Raw genomic sequence first — 23778 nt, forward strand, 5'->3', positions numbered from 1 at the left:
CCATTTGGTTTTCTCGGTCATTTTCAGTCTTGACAATGGTACACATTTTATTGTAAAAGTTGCCTAACAATGGTCTGATAAGGCATTTGATGGCCCTTCCACAGTCCCTACCAACCACAGCATCTGGTATTGTTGAATGTTGAAACAAGCATCTCAAAAATGAATGCAAAAGATTTCTGACTCTACCTCCTTTACTTCGTCCTGGTTTATATACCTTAGTAGACCAGTTTGGCTACTGAATGTGCCTGTCCCCAGAAAAGGTTCATTTCTTCTTGGCAGCTTACTAAGTAATGGTTAGAGTGAGAGGGGTGAGGCGGGAGGTTTATATAGATTTATTTTGAAAATTTGGTATTCTGCCCTGACCATCACTGGACGTGATGCATTTTTTTCCCCTACCAACAGCATCTTCAGGCCAGCCTGGTTGCTACACCCTCTAGGTAGTGACACAACCAAAAGAGGGTCTAGAGTTTTTAGAGTAGTCCCGTTTAATTCTGGTTTGGCCACCTGGATTCTCTTATTGGATTGACACGCTCCTGGATCATGACTGGAAAAAAAGTAACCTCCTGAAACCTTCCTCCCAAAGGAAAATGTCCTGGTGTGACTCTCCCAAACTGTCTTTCAGCACCTTAAATTTAACTTGACTGCTGGATCTGCTATTCCCTGCCAGATGGTTCTGACTACAATTTGACAGCCGTTCCCCTTAAGTTTACTGAGAAATCTGTTGGAAATAATCAGGTGCACCTCCAACTCCTGCACTGCCACACAAAACCTTTATCGACTTCCAGAGGTCTTCTGTACCCCCACTCCCACAGTTATTTCTTAGTCTTTTGATGGAGATGTTGATATGTGACTGTTGTCAGGCGGTGTTTCCAAAAGCAAGGATGAGTCTCAATTATTATTGAGCTGGCAACTCTTAAGGCCTACCAGGTAGCCAGGAGGCCACATTAGGGACACTGTCACCCTGTGTCCCACTTGGGAGGTCCCAACAGTTGTGAACAACACTTTCTTTTCAGGGGTGTTGTATATGCCCCTGGAACTGTATTTTTGTGAAAACCAAGCATTAAGTTGCCTCCTCCTGGTAACTTACACCTCAGGAGTGATTGTAAGTGACCTTCAAGTGTTTAATGAACCACCACCAGTACTAGATCACGTAGCCCTCAGATGACTTCGGAGATTGCTCCAAAACAAAGCTATTTATGGTTACAGAGGGGAGCTTCCTGTACACCTTACGGGTGGTTATTCCTACCTTGAGAGTCATGCTGTTAGAAACGTTGGTATGAAATTTGTTCCTGACTTTAGCTGAAGTCGTCAATAACACCACCTCAGCACTGGAAGACATATAGTTCAGCCTCAACTCACTCAATTTTGGTGTGGATGATAAACTTGCCCTAGACTTCCTTTTGTGCAACCTCTAATACTTCCTGTTATACCTAGATAAATGCCCTAGGCTAAGTACACAGGTCATTACAGAAACTTAAGAATGCCACCTGGCTTTCAAAGGTAGACATTGTTTTTGTTGTCGTCTTTAGCTTTTCCAGTATTGCCAGATTTCTTTCCGAAGTATCTGTACCAATTTACATTCCCACCATTAATGACAGAAAAATGAGATGGGAATTGTTCTTTGACTTATTTGATAGAATGCAACTAAAAAACTAGGTGGGTATGTTGTGTTATTATTGTGAATAGATTTTTAAATACTGACTAAGCTTTTTAAATAGTTATACCCAATACGGCCTCACATATCCATAATTTTGTGAGTCAGTTTGGTAACTTCTATTTTTTTAAGAATACATGCATTTAATCTATATTTGCAAAATTACTGAATAAAGTTTGTATGGTATTTTATTATTTCTGATCACTGTAATCATCCATATCATAAAAATGGTACCCATACTTATACCTTCCTTTTCATTCTTAGTACTGTTTGTTTATACCTTTTTCCTTTTTTTCTTGATCAGTCTTGTTAGAGGCTTGTCCATTTTGTTAGTTTTTTCAAATAACTAAGGTTTGATTTTGTTGATCCCCTCTACTGTATCTTTGTTTTCTATTTTCATTTGTTTCTGCTCTTGTTTTTATCATTTCCTTTTCTACTTTTTTGGGGGGAGGGTTAGTCTATTGTCCTTCTAAATTCTTAAGTTAGACCCTCAATTATTAATAGTCTGCTCTTACATTTTTCTGATGTAAGTGACTTAGTTTGGATTCTCCCAGAAGCCGATTCTGAGGCCAGGATTTGAATGGCAGTAGAGGTGCAGGGAGCACTGTAAGAAAGTGTAAAAGTGAGACGGGGAAGAGAAGGTGGCCAAGAAAGGATGCATTATTAGTAAGTTAGTACTGTGGGTGACTGGAGCTTAATCCTTTTGGGAAACAGTGCAAAACACATGCTTCAGAATGATCATATTTGAGGGACAAAGAAGGTGGGGGTAATTATACATCAATTTTTGAGAATTATTTGTTGGGAACTGTTAATAGATATGAATTTCTCAGCACTTCTGGCTGCATTTATAGCTGTCAGATTCATAGTAATTCTATGTCTTGATGCAGTCATCTGACTACGTATGTTCTCTAGTGTAGTCATAGTGGAGAATTGGCATATTGAAATATTTTACCATAAATGATGTTTATTTCCCCTTTATTATAGTTATTTCATTGATTTAAAATTTATTTGTATAGGTAGACCACCTTATTTATGAATTTGACTTCAAGATAGTAAAGTGGGTGTTAAAAAATATATGTATATACTACTACTACCCAGTGCCGTCGAGTCAATTCCAATTCATAGCGACCCTATAGGACAGAGTAGAACTGCCCCATTGAGTTTCCAAGGAGTGTCTGGCAGACTTGAACTGCTGACCCTTTGGTTAGCAGCCATAGCACTTAACCACTACCCCACCAGGGTTTCCTATATATACACAAACACATTTTTTTTTTTTTTAATAAAAATGGGGCATGGGGCCTGATAGGGTTGAGAACACTGCTTTAATTTTAGGATGTCAACAAATACCCTTAGACAGCTAGCTATCTGTTTTTAGTTTCTATTGCCTGGGGATTTTTGCTCCTTTCTTTCAACCTCAGCTGTAATTTCAATATGAAAATGACAGTCAGGTGGTTGCAAACTTCAATTAGGTTTGAGCCTTTAGTTTTAGTGATAATCTTAAAACTCTCAGAACCAAGTTATGATAGAAAAGCCCTCCAAATAGCAGAAAGAACCAGCTAGATCACCCTACAACTATAGTCCGTCCTGACATTGACCAGGTACCACCAGACCAGTTCTCTGTGCCTAGAAACTGTATTTAAAAATTTGGAGCCAGCCCATAGATAACTCAGTTACCATTCAGGTGTTTCAGGTTGGGTTCCCCAGGAAGCAGACTCTGAGATGGAGTTTAGCAGGATATTTATTAGGGAGTGCCCTTGGGGTTAATATTTGCGGAAGTGAGAAGGCAGCAGGATTGGGTAGAGGGAGAAGTTGAACTATGATACAGGCCTAACAATAACCTCAGCCAGTGGCTTGGATTGCACTGGACCTAGAATGGCTCTTCAGAATTTTCCCAAATTGGGCCAAGATGGCTAGGCCTTTTTGCCCTCACATGGATTAGTTACTGGATATTGGATGTGGGCCATCCTAGGAAAGTAGCCATCTGTAGTTAAAGGATGTGACAGCTGAAGACTCTCTTCTGATAGTACTCCCAGCAGCTGGGGCTACAAGTTCTTCATTAAAGGGGGAACCCAGTGTCCACCACAGCAGGGAACCACAATCAACAAATCCCTATAGCAGAGTCTCAGACTTAGAATGAAGCACTGAAAGACGCCCATCAATCACGTTAGGATGCTTGGGTACTGAGTTATATTTCTACGTGTCATCTTGTTAGCATAAACAAAGTTCTTTGCCAGGCCTTTAAAGGGAAAAACCAAAACCAAACCTTTGCCATCGAGTTGATTCTGACTCTTATAAGACAACAGAACTGCCCCATAGAGTTTGCAAGGAGTGCCTGGTGGATTTGAACTGCCGGCCTTGTGATTAGCAGCTGTAGCACTTACCCACTACACCACCAGGGTTTCCTTTAAAGGGAAGCTACTGATGATTTTCTATTTTCTTCTTCTACATTTATTAATTGGAATTCTACTGCAAGGAAGAGTTATTTCCCCCATTTATTTATTCAATATTGTTCATACCATGGATTTTAATTTTATTCTGTGGGCTATAATCTAGTACCACCATTTATTATAATCTAATACTATGATTTATTAAATTATTATTATAATCTAATATTATCATTATTTATTTTCCTACTCAGTTTGTGCCAGCTTTGACCATTAGGAGCCCCTTTAGGTTGGTTCCTGTGTTCGAGAAAACTCCACCCTGTTGTGAGCTCTTCCTCACTTTATGGCACCACAGGATGTTTCAGACTCGTATTTCTCCTGGCCCCAGCCTTGGAATCAACCTATTTTTTTCCTTTTTAATGAGATCATTATGAGTTCAAACTTAGAGAAGTTTAAAATTTTTACGTTCTCTGATTTGTCACCGTTTACTGGCATTTTTATATTTGGCCCTAACTAAAAGTGACCTTGGATGAGTCTTTTCTCCTTTGGGGGCCTTAGTTCCTTGACTGGGACATGAGTGGACAAATACATGTACAGAGCCCTGGTGGCACAGCGGCTAAGCGCTCAGCGGCTAACCGAAAGATCGGCAAATTGGAATCCACCGGCTCCTTGGAAACCTTATGGGGCAGTTTTACGCTATCCTATTCGGAACAGACTCGACGGCAACGGTTTATACACATACGTAAAAATAAACTGCATATATGTTAATACATATATATATACATTTTTTTTTTTTGCAAGGGGGCGTAGCGTCGCCCGGGTCTTTTTTGTAGCGGTTCCTCTGAGTGCCGGAACCTTTGCTTGGCTCCGAGGCTGTCCAGGGAAATTTTAGGCGGGGATACCCGTCAACACACGAAGAACCAATAGATGCGAGCATGCGGGTTGGAGGGACAGTAAATCAGAGGTTAAGGGAGCGGAGCCCGGGGCCCAGGTGAGCGGCTGTTGGGGGCGGCGGTACGTCCAGGGCCTGAACTAAGCTTGGGCCTGGGTTGGAGGAGGTGGCGGTGGTGGTCGGAGAGGTAGAGGTAGGTTCCACGCAGCGGATGGGACAGAACAGGCGGCGAGAGGAAGGGGGCGGCCCTGACTGGGGGGCGGGCGGGGGGCGGGGCCTCAGCTGCCGCGCGGCCGGGTGGGCGGGGCCGACTGCGGGAGCCGACCAACGGCGCGTCACAACGGCCGGCGGGCTACAGGCTGCACGAGCCTGCCTTCCGCGTCGCCGCCTCCCGCTCTCCTACTGGGTTTTCACCCCGCGTCTGCTGGTCTTCCGGTCTGGCGGCTACCAGCTCTTTACTTCTGGTTGTCTTCATGCCCTCAGTCTCTGTTCTGTACCTCCCCATCTCTCTCCTGCTGTCTCCGTCGCTCGCTGTCCTGCCTCACTCTGCCCAGTCTTGGTGCCGGCCATTTTCAGGGACTTCGGTGTCCCAGATTTGAGGGCCTGCCCCGCGCCCCATGGAAGAGCACCCGGCACCCAACTCTGCTCCGAGAGAAACCGAGGAGGCGGCGCCCCGCGCAGGTGAGCGGGGCTGGGAGACGGGAGAGCCCCCCTGAAAAGTGGGGCATTGTTACTGTGGGGACAGGTTCAGCAGTACCATTTGGGTTTAGGAAATGCAGCTTCGTGGGAATACTGAGTCAGAGCCACCCACTCTGCTGGCATCTCAGACATAGCCAGAGAGTATTTTTGGCCAGTTCTATTTTTGTTTTCCTTCCATGGAAGCCAGACATAAACCTTAGAGCTAGCGTTTTAGAGATGAAGGGGAACAGAGACTGGGAAATCTCTTCCTGCTAGACAGGGTTGTGTGGGCAACGGGAAGAGCCCTAGGAAGACAGGGGTCTGTGGACAGCAGAAAGAGCCTTGAGCTGGGACTCAGGAGACCTAGATCTTGGTCCAGGTTTTCCTACTGACTGATCGAGTGACATTTTCCTCCCTCTATTAACCTGAGTTTCCATCTGTACAAGGGGCATTTGAATCTCCAAAAGCTCTTTCAATGCAGACACCATCTACACTTGTGATATACACTGAGCTCCTAGAGGTTAAAAAAAAAAAAAAAAAGTTGAGTTGATTCTGACTCGTAGCAACCCTATAGGACAGAGTAGAACTGCCCCATAGAGTTTCCAAGGAGCGCCTGGTGGATTCGAACTGCTGACTTTCTGGTTAGCGGCTGTAGCACTTAACCACTACATCACCTATAGTTTAGGCTCTGCCTTTAACATTTTGTCCTCATTGCATAGCACAGGTCCTGACACATGGTAAAAACCAAACCCGCTGCCATCAAGTTGATTCTGACTCATAGCGGTCCTACAGGACAGTAGAACTGCCCCATAGGGTTTCCAAGCCTGTAAATCTTTATGGAAGCAGACTGCCACATCTTTCTCCCACAGAGTGGCTAGCGGGTTCAACTGCCAACCTTTTGGTTAGCAGCCGGTGCTGTAACTACTGCGCCACAGGACTCCTTTACGTATAAAACCAAAAAACCAAACTCAGTGCCATCGAGTTGATTCTGACTCATAGCAACCCTATAGGACAGGGTAGAACTGCCCCATAGAGTTTCCAAGGAGCATCGGGTGGATTCAAACTGCCGACCCTTTAGTTAGCAGCTATAGCACTTAACCACTGCCACACCAGGGTTTCCTCTTTACTTTACATATAGGTACTACTTAAATATTAGCTGTTAAAAACCCACTGCTGTTGAGTCGATTCCAAGTCATAGCTACCCTATAGGACAGTAGAACTGCCCCATAGAGTTTCCAAGGAGCGCCTGGTGAATTCAAACTGCCGACCTTTTGGTTAGCACCCATAGCTTTCAACCACTATGCCACCAGAGTTTCTGAGGAAGAGGTACTAGGGTAAATAAATGAGATAGACAGGCCTTCTCTTGGGGTTCACTGGAGATTGCCTGCTGCAGTAGATTAATTGGAGGCTGTTGAATTACAGAGTTATTATAGCTTCTGAAATAGGTGGTATTATCCCCATTTTACAACTCAAGAAACTGAAGTTCAGACATAAAATTACTTGCTTACAAGTGTCAAAGCCAAGTAGACCTAAAAGTCCATGCTACACTATATTCTTTCCCAAGAAGAGAGCAGCGAGGACTTGATTGAAAGGTGATATTATGGAACAGCAGTTGGTAACTTGAATTCTCTGCTAAAATGAACAGCTCCAAAACAGGCCTGTATCTGATTCTTCTCTGTCCCAGTTTCCAGTAGATGATATGTGTGAAATGGTTTGGGTGTCAGTGCCAAAGCTACCATCCATGTTACTTATCATTGTCATCAGCATGATCAGAATAATCATAACAGTATTTGATCTAATTGTTCTAGCGATAGCAGAGCCATAAGTGAAATTGTGAAGACATCAACATTAATAATAAAGACTTACATATTTATAGTGCTTTAGAGTTTATAAAGCTCTTTAGAGTGGCTCTTCATGTTGATCCTCTCAGGTAGCTATTATTATTGTCCGTGTTTTATAAGTGAGAAATCCAGACCCTAGAGATATTAAATGACTAGTGCAAGGTCTACCAGCTGCTCCTTGGAAACCCTTTGGAGCAATTCAACTCGTGTCCTGTAGGATCGCTATGAATCGGAATCGACTTGTCGGCAACAGGTTTAGTGCAAGGTCACACAGTAAGAAGTGGAGCTAGGACTTGAATCCAGGTCCCATACGACAAGTTGTGCTTCCTCTTTGGTGCTTTCCTCACTTCTTGTACCTTTGCTTTTTCCTAGTTCTTCCTCCTCACTCCATGCCCATCCTGTGCTGCATTCTTCTTATCTATTGCCCAGAGGATTCTTGTTTAGATGTGAACTAATAAACATGTGTTGGCTGATGATTAATAGTGTTGGTATTAATTCATAACTATTTGACTCAGGAAAGTATGATCTCTTCCAGGGGTAGAGAGGGATTTAAATGCTTTTAAGAAGGGCAGTTGTAATTGCTATTATCATCGTTGCCTAAAAGATTCATGGAATATAAAAATAAAATATTCTGTGATAATCTGATTATCACAAAACCCAGAACAAGAACATTTTTGTTCTGGGTTTTGTGATAATCTGATTGATAGTCCAAAAATAACAATAACTGTCATACTATGTCACAAGTCCTGTAACAGCCATTTAACTTTTTATATTTAGTTCTCTCAACCACTCCACTAAATTTTATAGGTGAGGATCCTGAAGCATAGAGAAGTTAAATAACATGCCCAGGGTCATGTAGCCCTGGCCTGGTCTATGTCCTATGTTCTTAGCCATTACACTAGGCTGGCTTGGGGACAGATCTTAGGAGAAAGCTGACCCCCCTGGCAGGACAGCCTGAACTGGGGAAAGAGCTGTCCTCTAGTATTCTTATGAAGAAGACAATCTATCTTTGCCTTTGTTTTGATTCTGTTGTTGAGAGCCCAAGACTGGGGTGAGGGGTGGCCATGTGCTCCACTACCCGCATGAGAGTTAGTCATGGTTCTTGTCTCTCATTTAGGAACATATTACTAAATGAATCATTCATATGCTATTGATGAAAATTTCTTTTAATCGACACTAGAAGAATGTAGCTAAAACTGGGGTAACCTTTCCTTTTAATTCGTTGTCCATACTGCTGCCTGAGAAATCAGTTTAAAATGTATACTTGATCATGCCATTCTAGCCCAGAAACCCTTGAGCGGTTCCCTATTAGGGGATAAAACACTAACGAGACATCAGTGCCTCCCAGGTTCTGGACTCTGCTGGCCCCTCCAGTCGTAGCTCTGCTCACAGCTCTAGCACACTGCCTCACTGTAGCCACGTGGAACTATTTGTAGTCCCCACAGCTCACTATGTTTCTACTGCCTATATGCTTTTTACCCTTCAGTTGGCTTATCCACTCTTCATTCTTTAAGATCCAGCTCATTCATTCATTCAACAAATATTTATTGAGTGCCTATCATGTACCAAGGAACCCTGGTGGCACAGTGGTTAAGCCCTTGGCAACTAACCAAAAGGTCGGTAGTTCGAACTGTGCTGCTTCTTCCAGGGGAGAAAGATGTGGCAGTTTGCTTCCCTAAAGATTTACAGCCTCGGAAACCTCATGGGGCAGTTCTACTCTGTCCTATAGGGTCATTATGAGTCGGAATCAACTTGGTTCTAGGGGTATAGTGGTAAAGTAGACTTGTCCCTGCCATTTATGGAGCTTGAATATTCTGTAGTTTGTATTAAAACAAGTATAAGGTAACAGATGGTGATTAGTGGTATGGAGAAAAGAGCAGAGAAAGGGCAGGAGAACGGTCAAGGAAGCCCTCACTGATTATTTGATGTTTGAACAAAGCTGAAGGAGGTGAGGGAGCCAGCTACGTGGCTGTCTGGGAGAAGAGTGTTCCAGGCAGAGTATAAGACAATGAGGCAGAAGCTCACTTGACTCAGTTACTACCCTGATGCTCTGATTTTCTACATGCTCTTGTGTTTACCTCTAAAGTAGCACTTATTACGCCATAGTTGTCCATGTATATGTCTGTTTCCCTCACTAGGATGTGGGTTTCTTGAGAGTAGGGACTGCTGATTCTTCTTCTCCTCAGCACTGAGTACTCAGAAATATTTATTGAATGAATTAATAAGGCCTTATAGACCTAGTTATTGCAGCCTGATCATTTTTACAAATGGGTTGTAAGATAGGACTTGAATAGCAGATGGTTTGAGGGAAAAAAAAGAATTCTAAACCTGGGTCTGTCTGTCACTGGCTTGATTCCCTTTTTCGGCCTCTGAGAAGTAGACCACCTGGTTTTCTAAAGAAGAGTACCTGGAGACTTTCATTGTCAGCATTACAGTGCAAAATCAAACCAAACCTGTTGCCATCGAGTTGATTCCGACTCATAGCAACCCTATAAGACAGAGTAGAACTGCCCCACACAGCTTCCAAAGAGTGGCTGGTGGATTCAAACTGCCGACCTTTTGGTTAGCCCCTGAGCTCTTAACCACTGTCCCCCTGTGGCAGGCTAGCTACCTGTAAAGTAATGGATTCAATACAACGAAGTTCTTTATAGCTGAATTTGCAAGAAAGTAAGAGAAATCCTTGGGGGTTTAGGAACCAAGAGCAAACTGAAAACCAGAGTAGTTAGCACTTCAGTCTGACCTCAAATCCCTTGAGTGTTTGCTAGTCTCAGTTACCTAGAAGCTTGGGCTTTAATAGACCTGCTGCTACAGCAAATGAAGCCACAGGCCCACAAGGGTTAGAATTCTGTTGGAACAGATCCCTCGTGAAGCTAGGTTCCTTGAAAATCTACACCCTCTGTTATAGGATGAACTGGGGGGAAAAGTCCCCTACTGACTCAGGAAGATGACAAAGAAGATTGCCTCTTAGCCTAGGTTCTAGTAGAGGGAAAAAAGTTTCCCCTGAGCATTCTTAGCCACAGGCATTCCTTTTTATGGATTTGAGTTTATATTTACATTACCTGAATGGCTTAGAAACCCCAAGACAAGTAACTGAAATTAGAAACCCTCCCAGGCGGTGATATACCTGGAATGCTTGGCAGAAGCAAACGCTCAGTCTCTCTGGAGGGAGACACACCTGACACAGGCTGTGTAGGATGCCCACAGAGTCAGGAGGATAGGTTTTTTAAATGAGAATGTATACTGCTTGCTTTGAGTTATTGGGAACATGATGTTACCTTTGCATAAAAAAATAAACATTTGAATACACCTGTGCCTCCCTTAAGGTCTGCAGAAGTCAAATGATAGAATTTGTATGCAAGCTGGCATTTAGGTATGGACGCACATTTAGCTGCCTCCTGTCCTTGCAGAGGTCATGGACGAAGTGACATCATGCTCCTTCAACAGCCCTCTGTTCCAGCAGGAAGACGAGGGAGGGATCACCTACCGGATTCCAGCCCTGCTCTATATCCCCCCTGCCCGAACCTTCCTGGCCTTTGCAGAGAAGCGCTCCACGTGCAGGGATGAGGATGCTCTCCACCTGGTGCTGAGGCGAGGGTTGAGGACCGGGCACTTAGTACAGGTGACTCTTTATCCCTTTTTTGGGCCAGAACGTCATTTTCTGTCTAGAATATCTCAAGGTCTGTGCCTTTGCCCTTCAGCGCAAGAAAAGCTCTGTGTGGAGAGCTGAAGAGGGGGTGGGAAACGTAAATACAAGGGCTCTCATTTACTGAGGGCTAATTGTGTGGCGAAATGTTAAGAGCTCAGGCTGCTAACCAAAAGGTTGGCAGTTCGAATCCACCAGCTGTTCCTTGGAAACCCTATGGGACAGTTCTACTCTGTCCTATAGGGTTGCTAGGAGTTGGAATCACACACAACGCAATTGTGTGTCAGGGGCTGCACTAAAGCATTTTATACGTGTTATCTCATTGGATCCTCATAGCCACTTTGTGACATAGGTACTCCATTTTTCTCACGTTGCCTTCTTGTATCTCCCAGAGTTGCAGTGCGGATCAAATGAGAGTCTTTTGTAAACTTTGAAGTGCTATATAAATGATTTTATAATAAGTACTTTAATCCCCCTAACCTGCCCTGCTCTTCTACCTACAGATGTCTGAAATCTCACCATTAAAGCTTCAAATCCATAGCTGATGCCTTGTTCTGCTGTTACAGTGCAAATGCTATTCTGCTGAAGGTGGGCCTTGCCAGCAACCCCATCCTTGCTTTTTAATGACAATTTGGCTCACATTTCCCTGTGGGGAATTTTTTTGCTTTGGGAATCGCCGGTCGCCCCTCTTTTACCTTAGCTTGTCATGAGTCTTCCTTGTGACTTTCCATAGAGGACCGGTCCTGCAGCCAAGGGGAGCATGGACTTCAGGCTCTTTCATTTCCTCCAGGACAGATACTGGAAACCCTGGTTGCATAGTGGTTAAGTGCTACGGCTGCTAACCTAAAGGTCGGCAGTTCAGATCCACCAGGCGCTCCTTGGAAACTCTATGGGGCAATTCTACTCTGTCCTGTGGGGCCACTATGAGTCAGAATTGACTCGACAGCAACGTGTTTGGTTTTTTTTGGAGGACAGATACTGCCTGTGGTCGTGTTTCCCTGCTTTCAACCACAGACAGTTGGGCCATTAAGCAGTTCTTATCAGACCACACCTGTTGCATAACCTCACTACCTAGTAGTCACACACATTCACAAACTTGTCCAATTTAGCTCATCTGTCTTCTCTTTATTTTATTCACTTTTATTCTCAGATTTACTTAATTGTAGAATCTTAAAATTATCTATCCCAACTTCTTTCCCAATATAGAAATCTTCTATATTCCATTTGTAGGTATTAATAGCTTAGTGGTTAAGAACACATGGTCTGGAGTCAGGGAAGACCTACAGTTTACTGGCCGTGTGACCTGGATACTTGACTGTTTGTTTCATCATCTGCCACATGTAATAAATAATAGTTATCACACATAGTCAGAACTCCACATTAGTCATTTTCCATAAATGGCGTACTTACACACTGCCAGTAATGAGGACCCTAATCCTGTGCCAGCTGTTAAAGTTTTTTTTTTTTTTAGACTGAGAGATCTACTGGGACAGTTGATCTATACGTAATGTAAAATGCGCTTTCTAGAAAACTGCTCTTTGAAGTACCCAAACTATGTTCATGCCCTCTGAGTATTCTATTTGCTGGCCTAAATAAAAATATAGCTTCACTTATTTTAGTGGTTCCTCAGACCACAATCCTGATTTGGTTTCTGGTCCCTTGAAAACTTGATTACTGTCCTTGGGACCTGGTCTGGAATGTCAGTGTCCTTTTTCAAGGTGTGGTACTCAGAACTGAACTTAGGATTCTAAGGGTGAACTGACCAGCTCAGCCATGTCTGGACTGTCCTATCATGCATCCTTCTAAAGCGGCCCGAGGTAAAGTAGAAGCCCCCGAGTGGTGGAAATGGCTAACACGCTCGGCTTCCAAATGAAACGTTAATGTTCGAGTCCGCTCAGAGATGTCTCAGAAGAGAAGAATTGTGATCCACTGAAAAAATCAGCCATTGAAAAGACCTTTAGAGCACAGCTCTGCTCTGACTCACATGAGGTTGCCATGAGTTAGAGCTGACTTGAAGGCAGTTGGCAGTGGTGTTAAGATAAAGTGGCATTTACTTTTTTGGAAGCTACATAACACGGTTGACGAATACTGAACAGTGGTCAGCTAAAACCCCCAAGTCTTTTTCACACTTGTTGTTGTTTAATCAGGTTTCCTCATTCAGGCTTTTAAGCCCAAGACCTATTTTATTCCTGACAAATCTGAGGTTGTCTGATATGTCCCATTGCTCCACCTGGTCGAGATCATCTTAGATCCTAATGCTTTCATACTTTGTTTACTGTTTCTTCCAGCTTCTTGTCAACTTTATATTAGACATATCTGGTCCAAATAATTTTTTTCCCTCAGCCACTAAGGATGACTGAGCTTATGACTTCCCAAAACTAAATGCCCCCCAAAATTAAGTTGGCTTTATCACATATTTTGAAGTGTTTACCGTGCACAAGGCATTTTAGTACATAGTGGGCTGCCCCAGAGGTAGTGAGCTCCCTGTCACTAGACTAGTTCAACAAGAGACTGAATGGCCTTTATCCAGAAGACGTAAGAGGAGAATTCTCTGTAATGTGGGAATTAGCAATGGTAATCCCTGTGGTCTCTTATGGCTCTGACAGTCCGTGATCTAAGCTTTGCTTAGTAATTTGTTTTGTCCGTTCATGCAGTAATTAAATAATGATAAAAAAAAAAATTTTTTTACTCTTTTTTGTTTGGATAAAATAACACATAACATATAGCTGAAAAATGTAAACAATACGAAAAGGTATACATCTCTTTCCCATTCTTCTACCTCCTATAGTTACTGTTGTTTCTTGTGTATCCTTCCAGTGCTGCTTCATACAGAAGCAAAGAAATAAAAAACTCATTACCATCGATTTGATTCCAACTCACAGGGGACATATAGGACACAGTAAAACTGCCCTATAGGTATTCCAAGGCTGTAAATCTTTACTGCTGACCTTTTGGTTAGCAGGCAAGTGCTTAACCACTGCGCCACCAGCGCTCCTAATAAAGAAATACAAGTATATATTTTTATTACTTCTTTTCAAAACTTTTCCTAATGTGAGGTGATAACATATGATAGAGAAGTATACAAAACAAATGTCGGCTCAATGAATTATGACAAAGCCAACGCTTGTGAAATCACCACCCAGCTCAAGAAATAGAATATTGCCAGCACCTCAGAAGCCTCTCTTATGCCCCCTTTCCCTTCCCCAAAGGTAATTCTATCCTGATTTGATACCACAAGCTTAGTTTTGCTTGCTTTTAATGTATGTATTTTTTATGTGTGGTTTCTTTTGTTCAGTATTCTTGAGGTTCATGCAAGTTGTGTGCAGCTGTAATGTGTTTGTTTTCATTGTCTTATAATATTCCATTTTATGAGTATTCTACAATTTGTCCATTCTACTGTTGGTAGATATTTGGGTTAGCTATTATGATTATGGATAATGCTGCTATGAATATTCCTGTTCGTGGTTTTTCATAGTATATGCACACATTTTTGTTGGGTATATATCTAGGAGTGGAATTACTGGATCATAGGGTATGTGTGTATTTAACTTCAGAAGATTAATGCCAGTTTTCTAGAGTGGTTCCTGTAAGGGCTGGTCTGCTTCAGTTTCATCCTTACTTGTAGGATCTAGCCCTTTATGGTTTGAATTCAAAGCTTAGAGAGTCTACCAACTCTTCCAGTTGTCCTACTAGCCCCATGTTGTTGTTGCAGTTAGGTGCCATCGAGTCAGTTCCAACTCATAGCAACCCTATGAGTATAGCAGAGCGAACTGTTCAGTACGACAGAATAAAACACTGACCAGTCCTGCGCCACCCTCACAATCATTGTTATGCTTGAGCCCATTGTTGCAGCCACAGCATCAATCCATCTCGTTGAGGGTCTTCCTCTTTTTCGCTGACTCACTACTCTACCAAGCATGATGTCCTTCTCCAGGGACTGGTCCCTCCTAATAACGTGTCTAAAGTATGTGAGACGTAGTCTCACCATCCTCGCTTCTAATGAGCATTCTGGCTGTACTTCTTCCTAGACAGGTTTGTTCGTTCTTCTAGCAGTCCATGGCATATTCAATATTCTTCGCCAACACCACAATTTAAAGGCATCAACTCTTTGGTCTTCCTTATTCATTGTCCAGCTTTCACATGCACATGAGGTGATTGAAAACACCTTGGCTTGGGTCAGGTGCACCTTAGTCCTTAAAGTGACATCTTTGCTGTTTAACACTTTAAAGAGATCTTTTATAGCAGATTTGCCCAATGCAACATGTCATTTGATTTCTTGACTGCTGCTTCCACGGGTATTGATTGTGGATCCAAGTAAAATGAAATCCTTGACAACGTCAGTCTTTTCTCCGTTTTTCATGATATTGCTTATTGGTCCAGTTGTGAGGATTTTTGTTTTCTTTATGTTGAGCTGCAATCCATACTGAAGGCTGTGGTCTTTGATCTTCATCGGTAAGTGCTTCAAGTCCTCTTCACTTTCAGCAAACAAGGTTGTGTCATCTGCGTATTGCAGGTTGTTAATGAGTCTTCCTCCAATCCTGATGTGGTGTTCTTCATGTAGTCCAGCTTCTTAGATTATTTTTTCAGCATACAGATTGAATAAGTATGGTGAATAAGGGGATACTGTTTGTTTTCAAGTCAGGAAAGGTGTGCGTCAGGGTTGTATAACATACACTAGGCCCATAAAGCTTTCAAATGATGAGTTGCTAAGCTTCTCAGCCTTTCAGTTGCCTCTTTGAGAATTAGTAGAGATACCCTGGGGGAAGTGGTTGTTCAGTGGTAGAATTCTCGCTTCCATGCCGGAGACCCTGCTTGATTTCGCCAGTGCATCATATGCAGCTACCATCCCTCTGTCAGTGGAAGCTTGCATGATGCTATATGATGATGAACAGGTTTCAGCAGTTCTTCCAGACTAAGATGGGCTAGGAAGAAAGGCCTGGTGTTCTACTTCCAAAAATCAGCCAATGAAAACCATACGGACAACAATGTTTCCATCTGTTGTGCACGGGTTGCCATGAGCAGGGAGGGGAGGCCAGACTGTACTGCAGCTAAGAACAATAGGAATACCCCGAGGAGAAAAGGGACTGCAGATACCAGATTGACCTCTCTGAATGACCTTCTCTCAGTTCTTGGCCTGTCATTCTACATTGCCTTGTTTGTTCTCTGGTGCTTTCAGGTAGAGGTTTGTGTTTTCATTTTAATATTTTATCCATCTTTTCTAGTTCTCAGTGGAAGGATTGGACCATATTACCTAGCTTTTCATAACTGAAAGTCTCTTTCCTCTGCCTTTCTTATGCAAAAAGTAACATATATACACTTTGCTCATTTAACAATATATTATGGAGATCCTTCCAGATCAATATATAGAGGGCTTCCTTTTTCTTTTTTACTCCATGCATTACGTGTTTTCACTATGGGGACCAATATTGTTCCCAGCACTTTACTGTTTCAAGCAATTCTATAGTGAATAATCTTGCATATACTTAATTGGATGAGCAAATATATCTTAGGATAAATTCCCAGAGTTGGGAATGCTGGGAAAGGATAAACGCATTTGTAATTTTGATCCTACATAAGGGTTTAAGCATTGTGCACTCCAGCTCATATGTAAGAGTGCCTACTTCTCTACATTCTTGCCAAGAGAGTGTTGTCAAACTTTATGATTTTGCCGATTTGTTAGGTGAAAAATGCTGTCAGTTTAATTTGCATTTCTCTTTTATATGTGATGTTGAGCATATTTGCATTTGTTTTTTTCTCCTTCTGTGAATTGTCTGATCTTGACCTTTGTTCATTTCTATTGGGCTTCTGGAAATTTTCTTACTTCTAGTTGCCTTTTTTTTTTTTTAATATGTTAAGGAGATTAACTCTTGTAGCACAGTGGTTAAGTGCTTGACTACTAACAAAAAGGTTGGCAGTTTGAACCCGCCAGCTGCTCTGCAAGAGAAACACGTGGTAGTCTGCTTCCATAAAGATTCTAGCCTTGGAGACCCTAGGGGACAGTTTTCTGTCCTGTAAGGCCACTGCAAGTTGGAATCAACTTGATGGCACACAACACTAGGCCTTTGTTTGTGCTGTGTGTGCTTAGGCATGGTCTCATTTAATCCTTACAACACCTTCTTTGCAAAGATGCTATTAAATAAGTCTTCATTTCACAGATGAAAAATTGAGGTAAAGTAATATTAAGTAACTTTTAGCCCAAGGTTATACAGTAAGTGGAAAACCTGGTGGCGTAGTGGTTAAGTGCTATGGCTGCTAACCAAAGGGTTGGCAGTTCAGATCCACCAGGCGCTCCTTGGAAACTCTGTGGGGTAGTTCTACTCTGTCCTATAGGGTCACTATGAGTTGGAATTGACTCGACGGCACTGGGTTTGGTTTGGTTTTCGGATACAGTAAGTGATGAAGCCAGAGTCTGAATTTGAGGCCAGAGTGTCTCTGACTCCACACTTCAGCTTTTAATGACACTGTTATGAACTGCCTCCCTGGGGTAGTACGGGGAAAAAAAAAAATCTATCTTAAATTCCCTTTATTTGCCTAAAACTTCCCTATTTGCCCACCTTGGTTTACTTTGCTCTTCTTAATTTTATTCTTTTTCTTTCTAAAAATCTTTATTTAGTTTCAGTCTTGAGCCAGGTGCTGAAGATAAAAAATTAGTAAGATTTGGTCTCTACACCCAAAAAGTGCATAGTCTAGGAAGGAACAGTTACATAAAAAAATCACAATGGTATATAGTAAGTGCTAAATGTACGTACAAAGAGGAAGCAACTGATTGCCTTCAGTGGGAGACGGGAGGAGTTTTGTGGAAGGCTTTGCAAAGGAGGTTACTCTTGACTTAGATGTTGGAGGCTGAATTGGGAGTCCAGATAGAGTGAGAAAGAGCATTCCAGACAGGGGACAACACGTATAGTATCTAGCATTGCCTCTTTCCAGCTTCATGAGGCATTTAATAATATCTGAGAACTTATTGACTACCTGGCCCTTAATGGTTTTATAGATTTCATTTTTTTTTTCTTATCTCAAAGTACTAATGCTTTTAACGAGCCTCACGTCTTCCTATTAGTCTCTCACTCATGTTCTCTCTTCCTCTTGTCTAGTGGGGGCCCCTGGAGTCACTAATGAAAGCTACATTACCTGGGCACCGGACTATGAATCCCTGTCCTGTGTGGGAGAGGAAGAGAGGCCGTGTGTACCTGTTCTTCATCTGTGTGTTGGACCATGTCACCGAGCAGCAACAGATTGTGTTAGGCAGGAATGCTGCCCGCCTCTGCTTCATCTGCAGTCAGGATGCTGGCTGCTCATGGAGCGAGGTAAGGGACATAACTGAGGAGGTCATTGGCCCAGAGATAAAGCATTGGGCCACATTTGCTGTGGGCCCAGGTCACGGCATCCAGCTACAGTCGGGAAGGCTGGTCATCCCTGCATACACCTACTACATCCCTTACTGTTTTTTTTGCTTCCGGCTACCATGTAAAGTCAGACCTCATTCACTGATGATCTACAGTGATGACCTAGGTGTCACATGGCATCATGGCAGGCTCATTAGGCCCATGGCGACAGTGGAGTGCGAGGTGGCAGAGGTGACTGGGAGGTCTGGCCACTCGGTGCTGTATTGCAGTGCCCGGACACCAAATAGACACCGGGCAGAGGCTGTCAGCATTGACCATGGGGAATGCTTTCAGAGATCAGCCCTGAGCCAACAGCTCTGTGAGCCCCCACATGGCTGCCAAGGCAGCGTGGTGAGCTTCTGGCCCACGGAGATCCCACATGATTGCCAGGACCCTAATGGCAAAGATGCTGCCTTTGTTCAGCAGAGCCCTCCACAAGACAGCTCACTGAGGCTGGAGCAGGAAGCTGGAACACTGTCGGAATCATGGCTCTTGTACTCACACCCAACTAATAAGAAACGGAGGGTCGACCTAGGCATCTACCTCAACCAGGCCCCCTTGGAGGCCGCCTGCTGGTCCCGCCCCTGGATCTTGCACTGTGGGCCCTGTGGCTACTCTGATATGGCTGCTGTGGATGAGGAGGGCTTGTTTGGGTGCTTATTTGAGTGTGGAATCAAGCGGGAGTATGAGCAGATTGCCTTTCGTCTGTTTACAGACCGTGAGATCCTGGGCCACGTGCAAGGCAACAGCACCAGCCCTAGTAGGAACCCTAAGCCAGCTCAAGACTAATTGACTTCTTAGGACCCGACTCGTAGAAGGGAGTGGGAACCAACGCCGGGACAATGGAGGCCAAGATAACAGAAGTTACTGAAGTCTATAGAGAATCCAAAAGCTTAATATTCTGCTCCCTATCCTGGCACAGAGTATCCACTCCTCCCCCTCCAAAGAGCAAAATGGAAAATTTACCATAGCTACTGCAGTGGAAAGAACACTGAACTGGGAGTTGGGAGATCCTGATATGATATTTACACTGCCACTGACTTGCTTTGTGGCATTGGACATATCACCTGACCTACCTGGGTCTCAGATCTCCATTTATAAAATGAGAGAATTAGTTCTGTGATTTCTTTTCTTCCCATCCCTAGGAGAGGCAGAGTACCTGGGTGCTCCATGATTAGCAAATCCTGGCTGCCTATAGGACTCTGATCTCAAATGGAAATCAGAGGACTTGTCTTTTCAAATGACTCTGGCTTTATCCAAGTGTGAGATTACAAGAGGTGTCATGGCAGGAAGGAAGATCTGGATAATTTGTTCTGTTTTCAGTAACAACAACAAAAAACCCCCTACACCCTACTAATCATGCTCAGAGCTCTGTAGGCTCTCTCTCCTAGAGGACTTGGGCAGAATAGTAGAATGATGAAGTCACCTACCTCCTCCAGCTTTGCTGCTCTGCTCAGTCTTTCCTTCCTCATCCAGAATGCATCATTTCCTTGGGAGAAAATGAGCAGCTCAGTGCCAGTGGTACTTGATAATGGTGCTTGTTTCTTCTGATGGCATCACTGCTATGAAAGATGAACCTGAAGATCCATTATTGGATGGTTCCTGAAGGACTTAAAACATTGGACAAAACTTGCCACAACCTTTGCCTTCAAGGAGCTTACAGTTTATAGGGTAGGATGAGGGAGAAAATACCCCTGGTGTGGTAGTTTGTAGATGTTGGGGTGATGGTGGCACTTATTGTCATTGCCTTTGTTGCATTTCCAGCGTGACCGGAGTCACCTGCCGAAGGGCTTGTCCAGGCTGTGCAGTTTCGCCCAAGTTTAGAATGTTGTCCTCCCCCAGCCATTCTTTAATCCATGGAGAAGTTCTTCAGCCTTACCATTAGGAAGGTCTCTGGAACCCAAGCCTCTGAGTTGGGCCTGTTCTTTTTGATCTATTGAAATCACTGTTTGTGAGGTATGTTTGCCTCTTTGTCTTATAGTTTTGGTCCTGAACTTAGCCTGTGCTAGGTCTCTCAGATGATACTAGATTGGATGCTCCTATTTTAGATTGTTCTTATGATAGAAATTCTATCATGAGAGATTTATTCCTTTGGGTAGGAGAGCTCTTTTGTCCCTATTTTAGGATGATAATGCCTTAAACTGGGTAATGACCACAGAGAGCAAGTCTTAGTAGTGGAATATAGTCTAGCAGGCTAGAGGTTGCAGTTGCACCAGTAAGATGGGGGAGGGTCTTATAGGAAGCAAGTAGAGATTAACTGCACCTACTTCAGCATGTTGCATAAGCCTGTGGCTTAGCATGGCTTTTTAAAATTCCCTTAGCCTTTCATATATTGCCAAAGTGATCTTCCCCATACACAGTTATGATCATTCATTCACTGATGTATGCATTTCTCTACATATTTCCTGAGTGCCTGTGCATAATGCAAGGTACTTTTTATTGTCATTCCCTGGTTGAAAATTATCCGTAGCTCCCCATTACCTCAAAGTGCTGTTTACATTTAGCCTGGCATGTAGGACCTTCCAGTAAGTTGCTGGGTGAAATAATGTATAAATACTTCCCTCTTTTTCCTTATATGAAGCCCACTGTCAGGGAAGACCTCGGTCAAGTTGGCAATCAGCTGGAGGTGCACAGTGTTGGTGGTGCAAGGGAGGAATTGGGGAATGAGAGAGGATTAAAAGGGCAGTCCCCTCCCGAATAGTAGAAACTCCTTGTTCAGCAAAGCTTTACTGAGCATCATACTCTAAAGAGACAGGAACAGAGAGATGGCTAAGTTCTACAACCAGGGCTAAAGGATGAAGAGAATGAGAATATCAAGACCTTTTTGGGACTGTTCAAGAAGAGAGCCAGGAAAAGGACCTCAGTCATGCCAGTGTGGACCAGAGATATCTAATACCAGTATTCATGAGATATCTCATCCATCTCTAAATTTCCATCCCTTACTCCTTCCCCCTTGCCTCATATTTGCTCCTCCTTAATGAATAGCAGTGAAACCCTTAACAGGGAAAAGGCCTATGTGCTTATTTCAGGAATAGTAAGAAAAGAAAGTTAGAGGACAGGGAAAATCCAATATGACAACTAGTTGACCACAGTGGGTGATGGCAGCTGTGAAGAAAAAGAAGAGCAGATAGGCATCCTGGCATCTTCAGGGAGAGAAAGGAAGTGACAGACATGAAACCTAAGCTGGAGAGATGGTGTGGGTGGTGGCTGTTGTGAAGAAGAAATGACAACAGGTTGCAGCTGTTCCCTGGAACTTGTGGGAAGAGAAGCTTGCACAGGCCAGCAGCTTGGCCTGCAGAGAAGGTCCTACCCAACTCTAGCCTTAAGTTGGCTCAACTTGTCCTTTCTCCAGGTGACCAACAAAGAGAGCTGTGGGCACAGCAGCCCTGTTTGTGCCAGTTACCCAAGGCCTTCAGGGCCCAGGAGCCTATACCAGGATACTGGTACCCTCACCGAGCCCATTTCAGCCACCGTCAGGTTAGGGGTAGAATGGAAAAGATATGGTAGGTGATGGCAGCTGTGAAGAAAAGAGGAATGCCGACAAGAGGCCTGTAACCCTTAGGAATGGAGTGAGGACTACACAGACTGTGGTCCTTTGCTCCCAGGTGCTCCCCACACATCCTGCTCCTTGTATCCTTACATCTGTCCAGCACACACATATAGATGTACAGAAAAGCACAGGTAGTAGGAGCCTTCACTGGTATTTACCCAGACCAGACTTTCCCTGACCCATTCAGCCTGCTGGTCCTGCACATGCTCCCTGGTTCCCTAACTCCTGAGCTCCTAATATTCACCTCAGACCCTTGTTATTTGGATGGTTTATTTGGACCTGTTTCTCCTGGTCACTGGTCTCTCCTCAGATGTCCACAGGGTATCATACAGCTGCAGCCATAGGTTAGAGACATATTACCTTGCCTGTTTGGGGAGGGGTATCCCAAGAGACCCACTTAGGTCAATCTGAGGCTGCGCAGCCTCCTCCCCAGGGTGGTAGGATTGGATAACCTACACTCTGGCCAGATTGGGCTGCTCACTTATCCAGCAGGCTGTGAGTTTTTCCCATTGCATTATTTAAATAGATGTCAGGTCACCCTTGTCTCTACTGCCAGATTGCACGGTCTAATCCTCTCCTTGATACTTATGACAGGCCACCCTGTGTTGTTGTCTGTGTTGTGCCTCTAGCCCTCTGTTAGGCTGTGAACTGATTGAGGGCCAAGGCTGTCTGACTCCTTTCTGTCCTTTTTACCTTGAATCACAATGACTTATCTCTGCTCTTTATCATATTCTGAAAATTCCATGAAGGTAAGGACTGAGTCTAATTACTGTCTTTGTCCACCATGGGGCCTGGCACAAAATAGACAGCAGTAAAGATATGCTGAATGAATGAGTGAGTCAAAGACCCTAACCTTCTGGATCTAATTATGGAGGCCAGGGAGAGTTCTACCCCAAGGAGGAAGATGTTGCATCCCTTTATGGTTTGTACAGCATTCCAAACCTGCCTAGCACTCACCCCAAAATAAGTGCTTTCTGTGCTGGCCGGCTTCCAGGTCAGCTATAGTACTTCTGGCTTGAGCTTGGTCTGCCTGGATGCCTAAAACCAAGCTGAGGTCTGGGGTTCTCATTTCCCTGGTTTGTCTCCTCTGTCCCTGAATGGTTTTTCCATAACTGCCACTGCTCCACGACTCGAAGGGAGTTGCTGGGGCTCGTGTGTTCAAAGCAAGCCTTGGCTCTCTGATACCAAGTGTCAGTAATGCTCTCTGTATCGTAAAAGCTACCATGACTCTGGAACAAGGAAGATAAATAAAGAGCTTAAGTCTGGTGATTTCTGGTTTTGTTGCTGTTATTGTTGTTAAGGAAACTGTAAGACGATTATTATCCTAATAGCTATACCTAATTTGTACCCAACTTCTTTCCAAAAATGAATTTGAGGCAATATCTTGGTTTCCATAAGAACTTTTACTTTTAGAAAACTTAGTAATAATCCTTTGAAGGAGGGGCCCAGATGGCTGACTAGGTAGAAGCTACCTCAGATCCCTCTTGCAACAAAGACTCGGAAAAACAAGTGAATCAATCACATACATGACAATCTACGAACCCTGACCATCAAACACAGATCTAAAGAGTTGACCTGAGTGACAGAGACTGAGAACGAACAACCACAGGGAAGCAGTGACTGTTTTCGGAGCCTAGAGCCAGCATCCCAGTCAGGAAACCTTGGCGCCGGGCTTTGGACTGGGTGCAGGGGAGCTGAGCACGGCATCCTGAGACGGCACAAACACGGGGCACAGCCCTAGCGCCCTGAACTGA

General features: G+C 43.7%; 1 protein-coding gene across 2 annotated transcripts; it reads left to right on the forward strand.

Annotated features, from left to right (window-relative positions):
* Nucleotides 1-5279: 5279 nt before the first annotated feature.
* NEU3 (neuraminidase 3) lies at nt 5280-23293 on the forward strand. Of its 2 annotated transcripts, none has more exons than XM_010599579.2 (3): nt 5280-5611; nt 10857-11068; nt 18184-23293. In XM_010599579.2, the coding sequence occupies exons 1-3, from the start codon at nt 5548-5550 to the stop codon at nt 19261-19263; spliced, it is 1356 nt and encodes a 451-aa protein (XP_010597881.1). In that variant the 5' UTR covers nt 5280-5547; the 3' UTR covers nt 19264-23293. The 2 variants fall into 2 exon arrangements, with proteins under 2 accessions (XP_010597881.1, XP_023394709.1); XM_023538941.1 differs by having other exon boundaries at nt 10907-11068.
* Nucleotides 23294-23778: the final 485 nt, after the last annotated feature.

The sequence above is a fragment of the Loxodonta africana genome, chromosome 7 (assembly GCF_030014295.1).
Source record: "Loxodonta africana isolate mLoxAfr1 chromosome 7, mLoxAfr1.hap2, whole genome shotgun sequence".
NCBI classification, from domain to species: domain Eukaryota; kingdom Metazoa; phylum Chordata; class Mammalia; order Proboscidea; family Elephantidae; genus Loxodonta; species Loxodonta africana.

Excerpts from the sequence above, each read along its gene's own strand:
- NEU3 (XM_010599579.2), top strand. The coding sequence starts at position 5,548 with ATGGAAGAGCACCCGGCACCCAACTCTGCTCCGAGAGAAACCGAGGAG. Across the intron at positions 5,612-10,856 it reads GGAGGCGGCGCCCCGCGCAG|AGGTCATGGACGAAGTGACA; the intron begins GTGAGCGGGGCT and ends CTGTCCTTGCAG. Across the intron at positions 11,069-18,183 it reads GGACCGGGCACTTAGTACAG|TGGGGGCCCCTGGAGTCACT; the intron begins GTGACTCTTTAT and ends CCTCTTGTCTAG.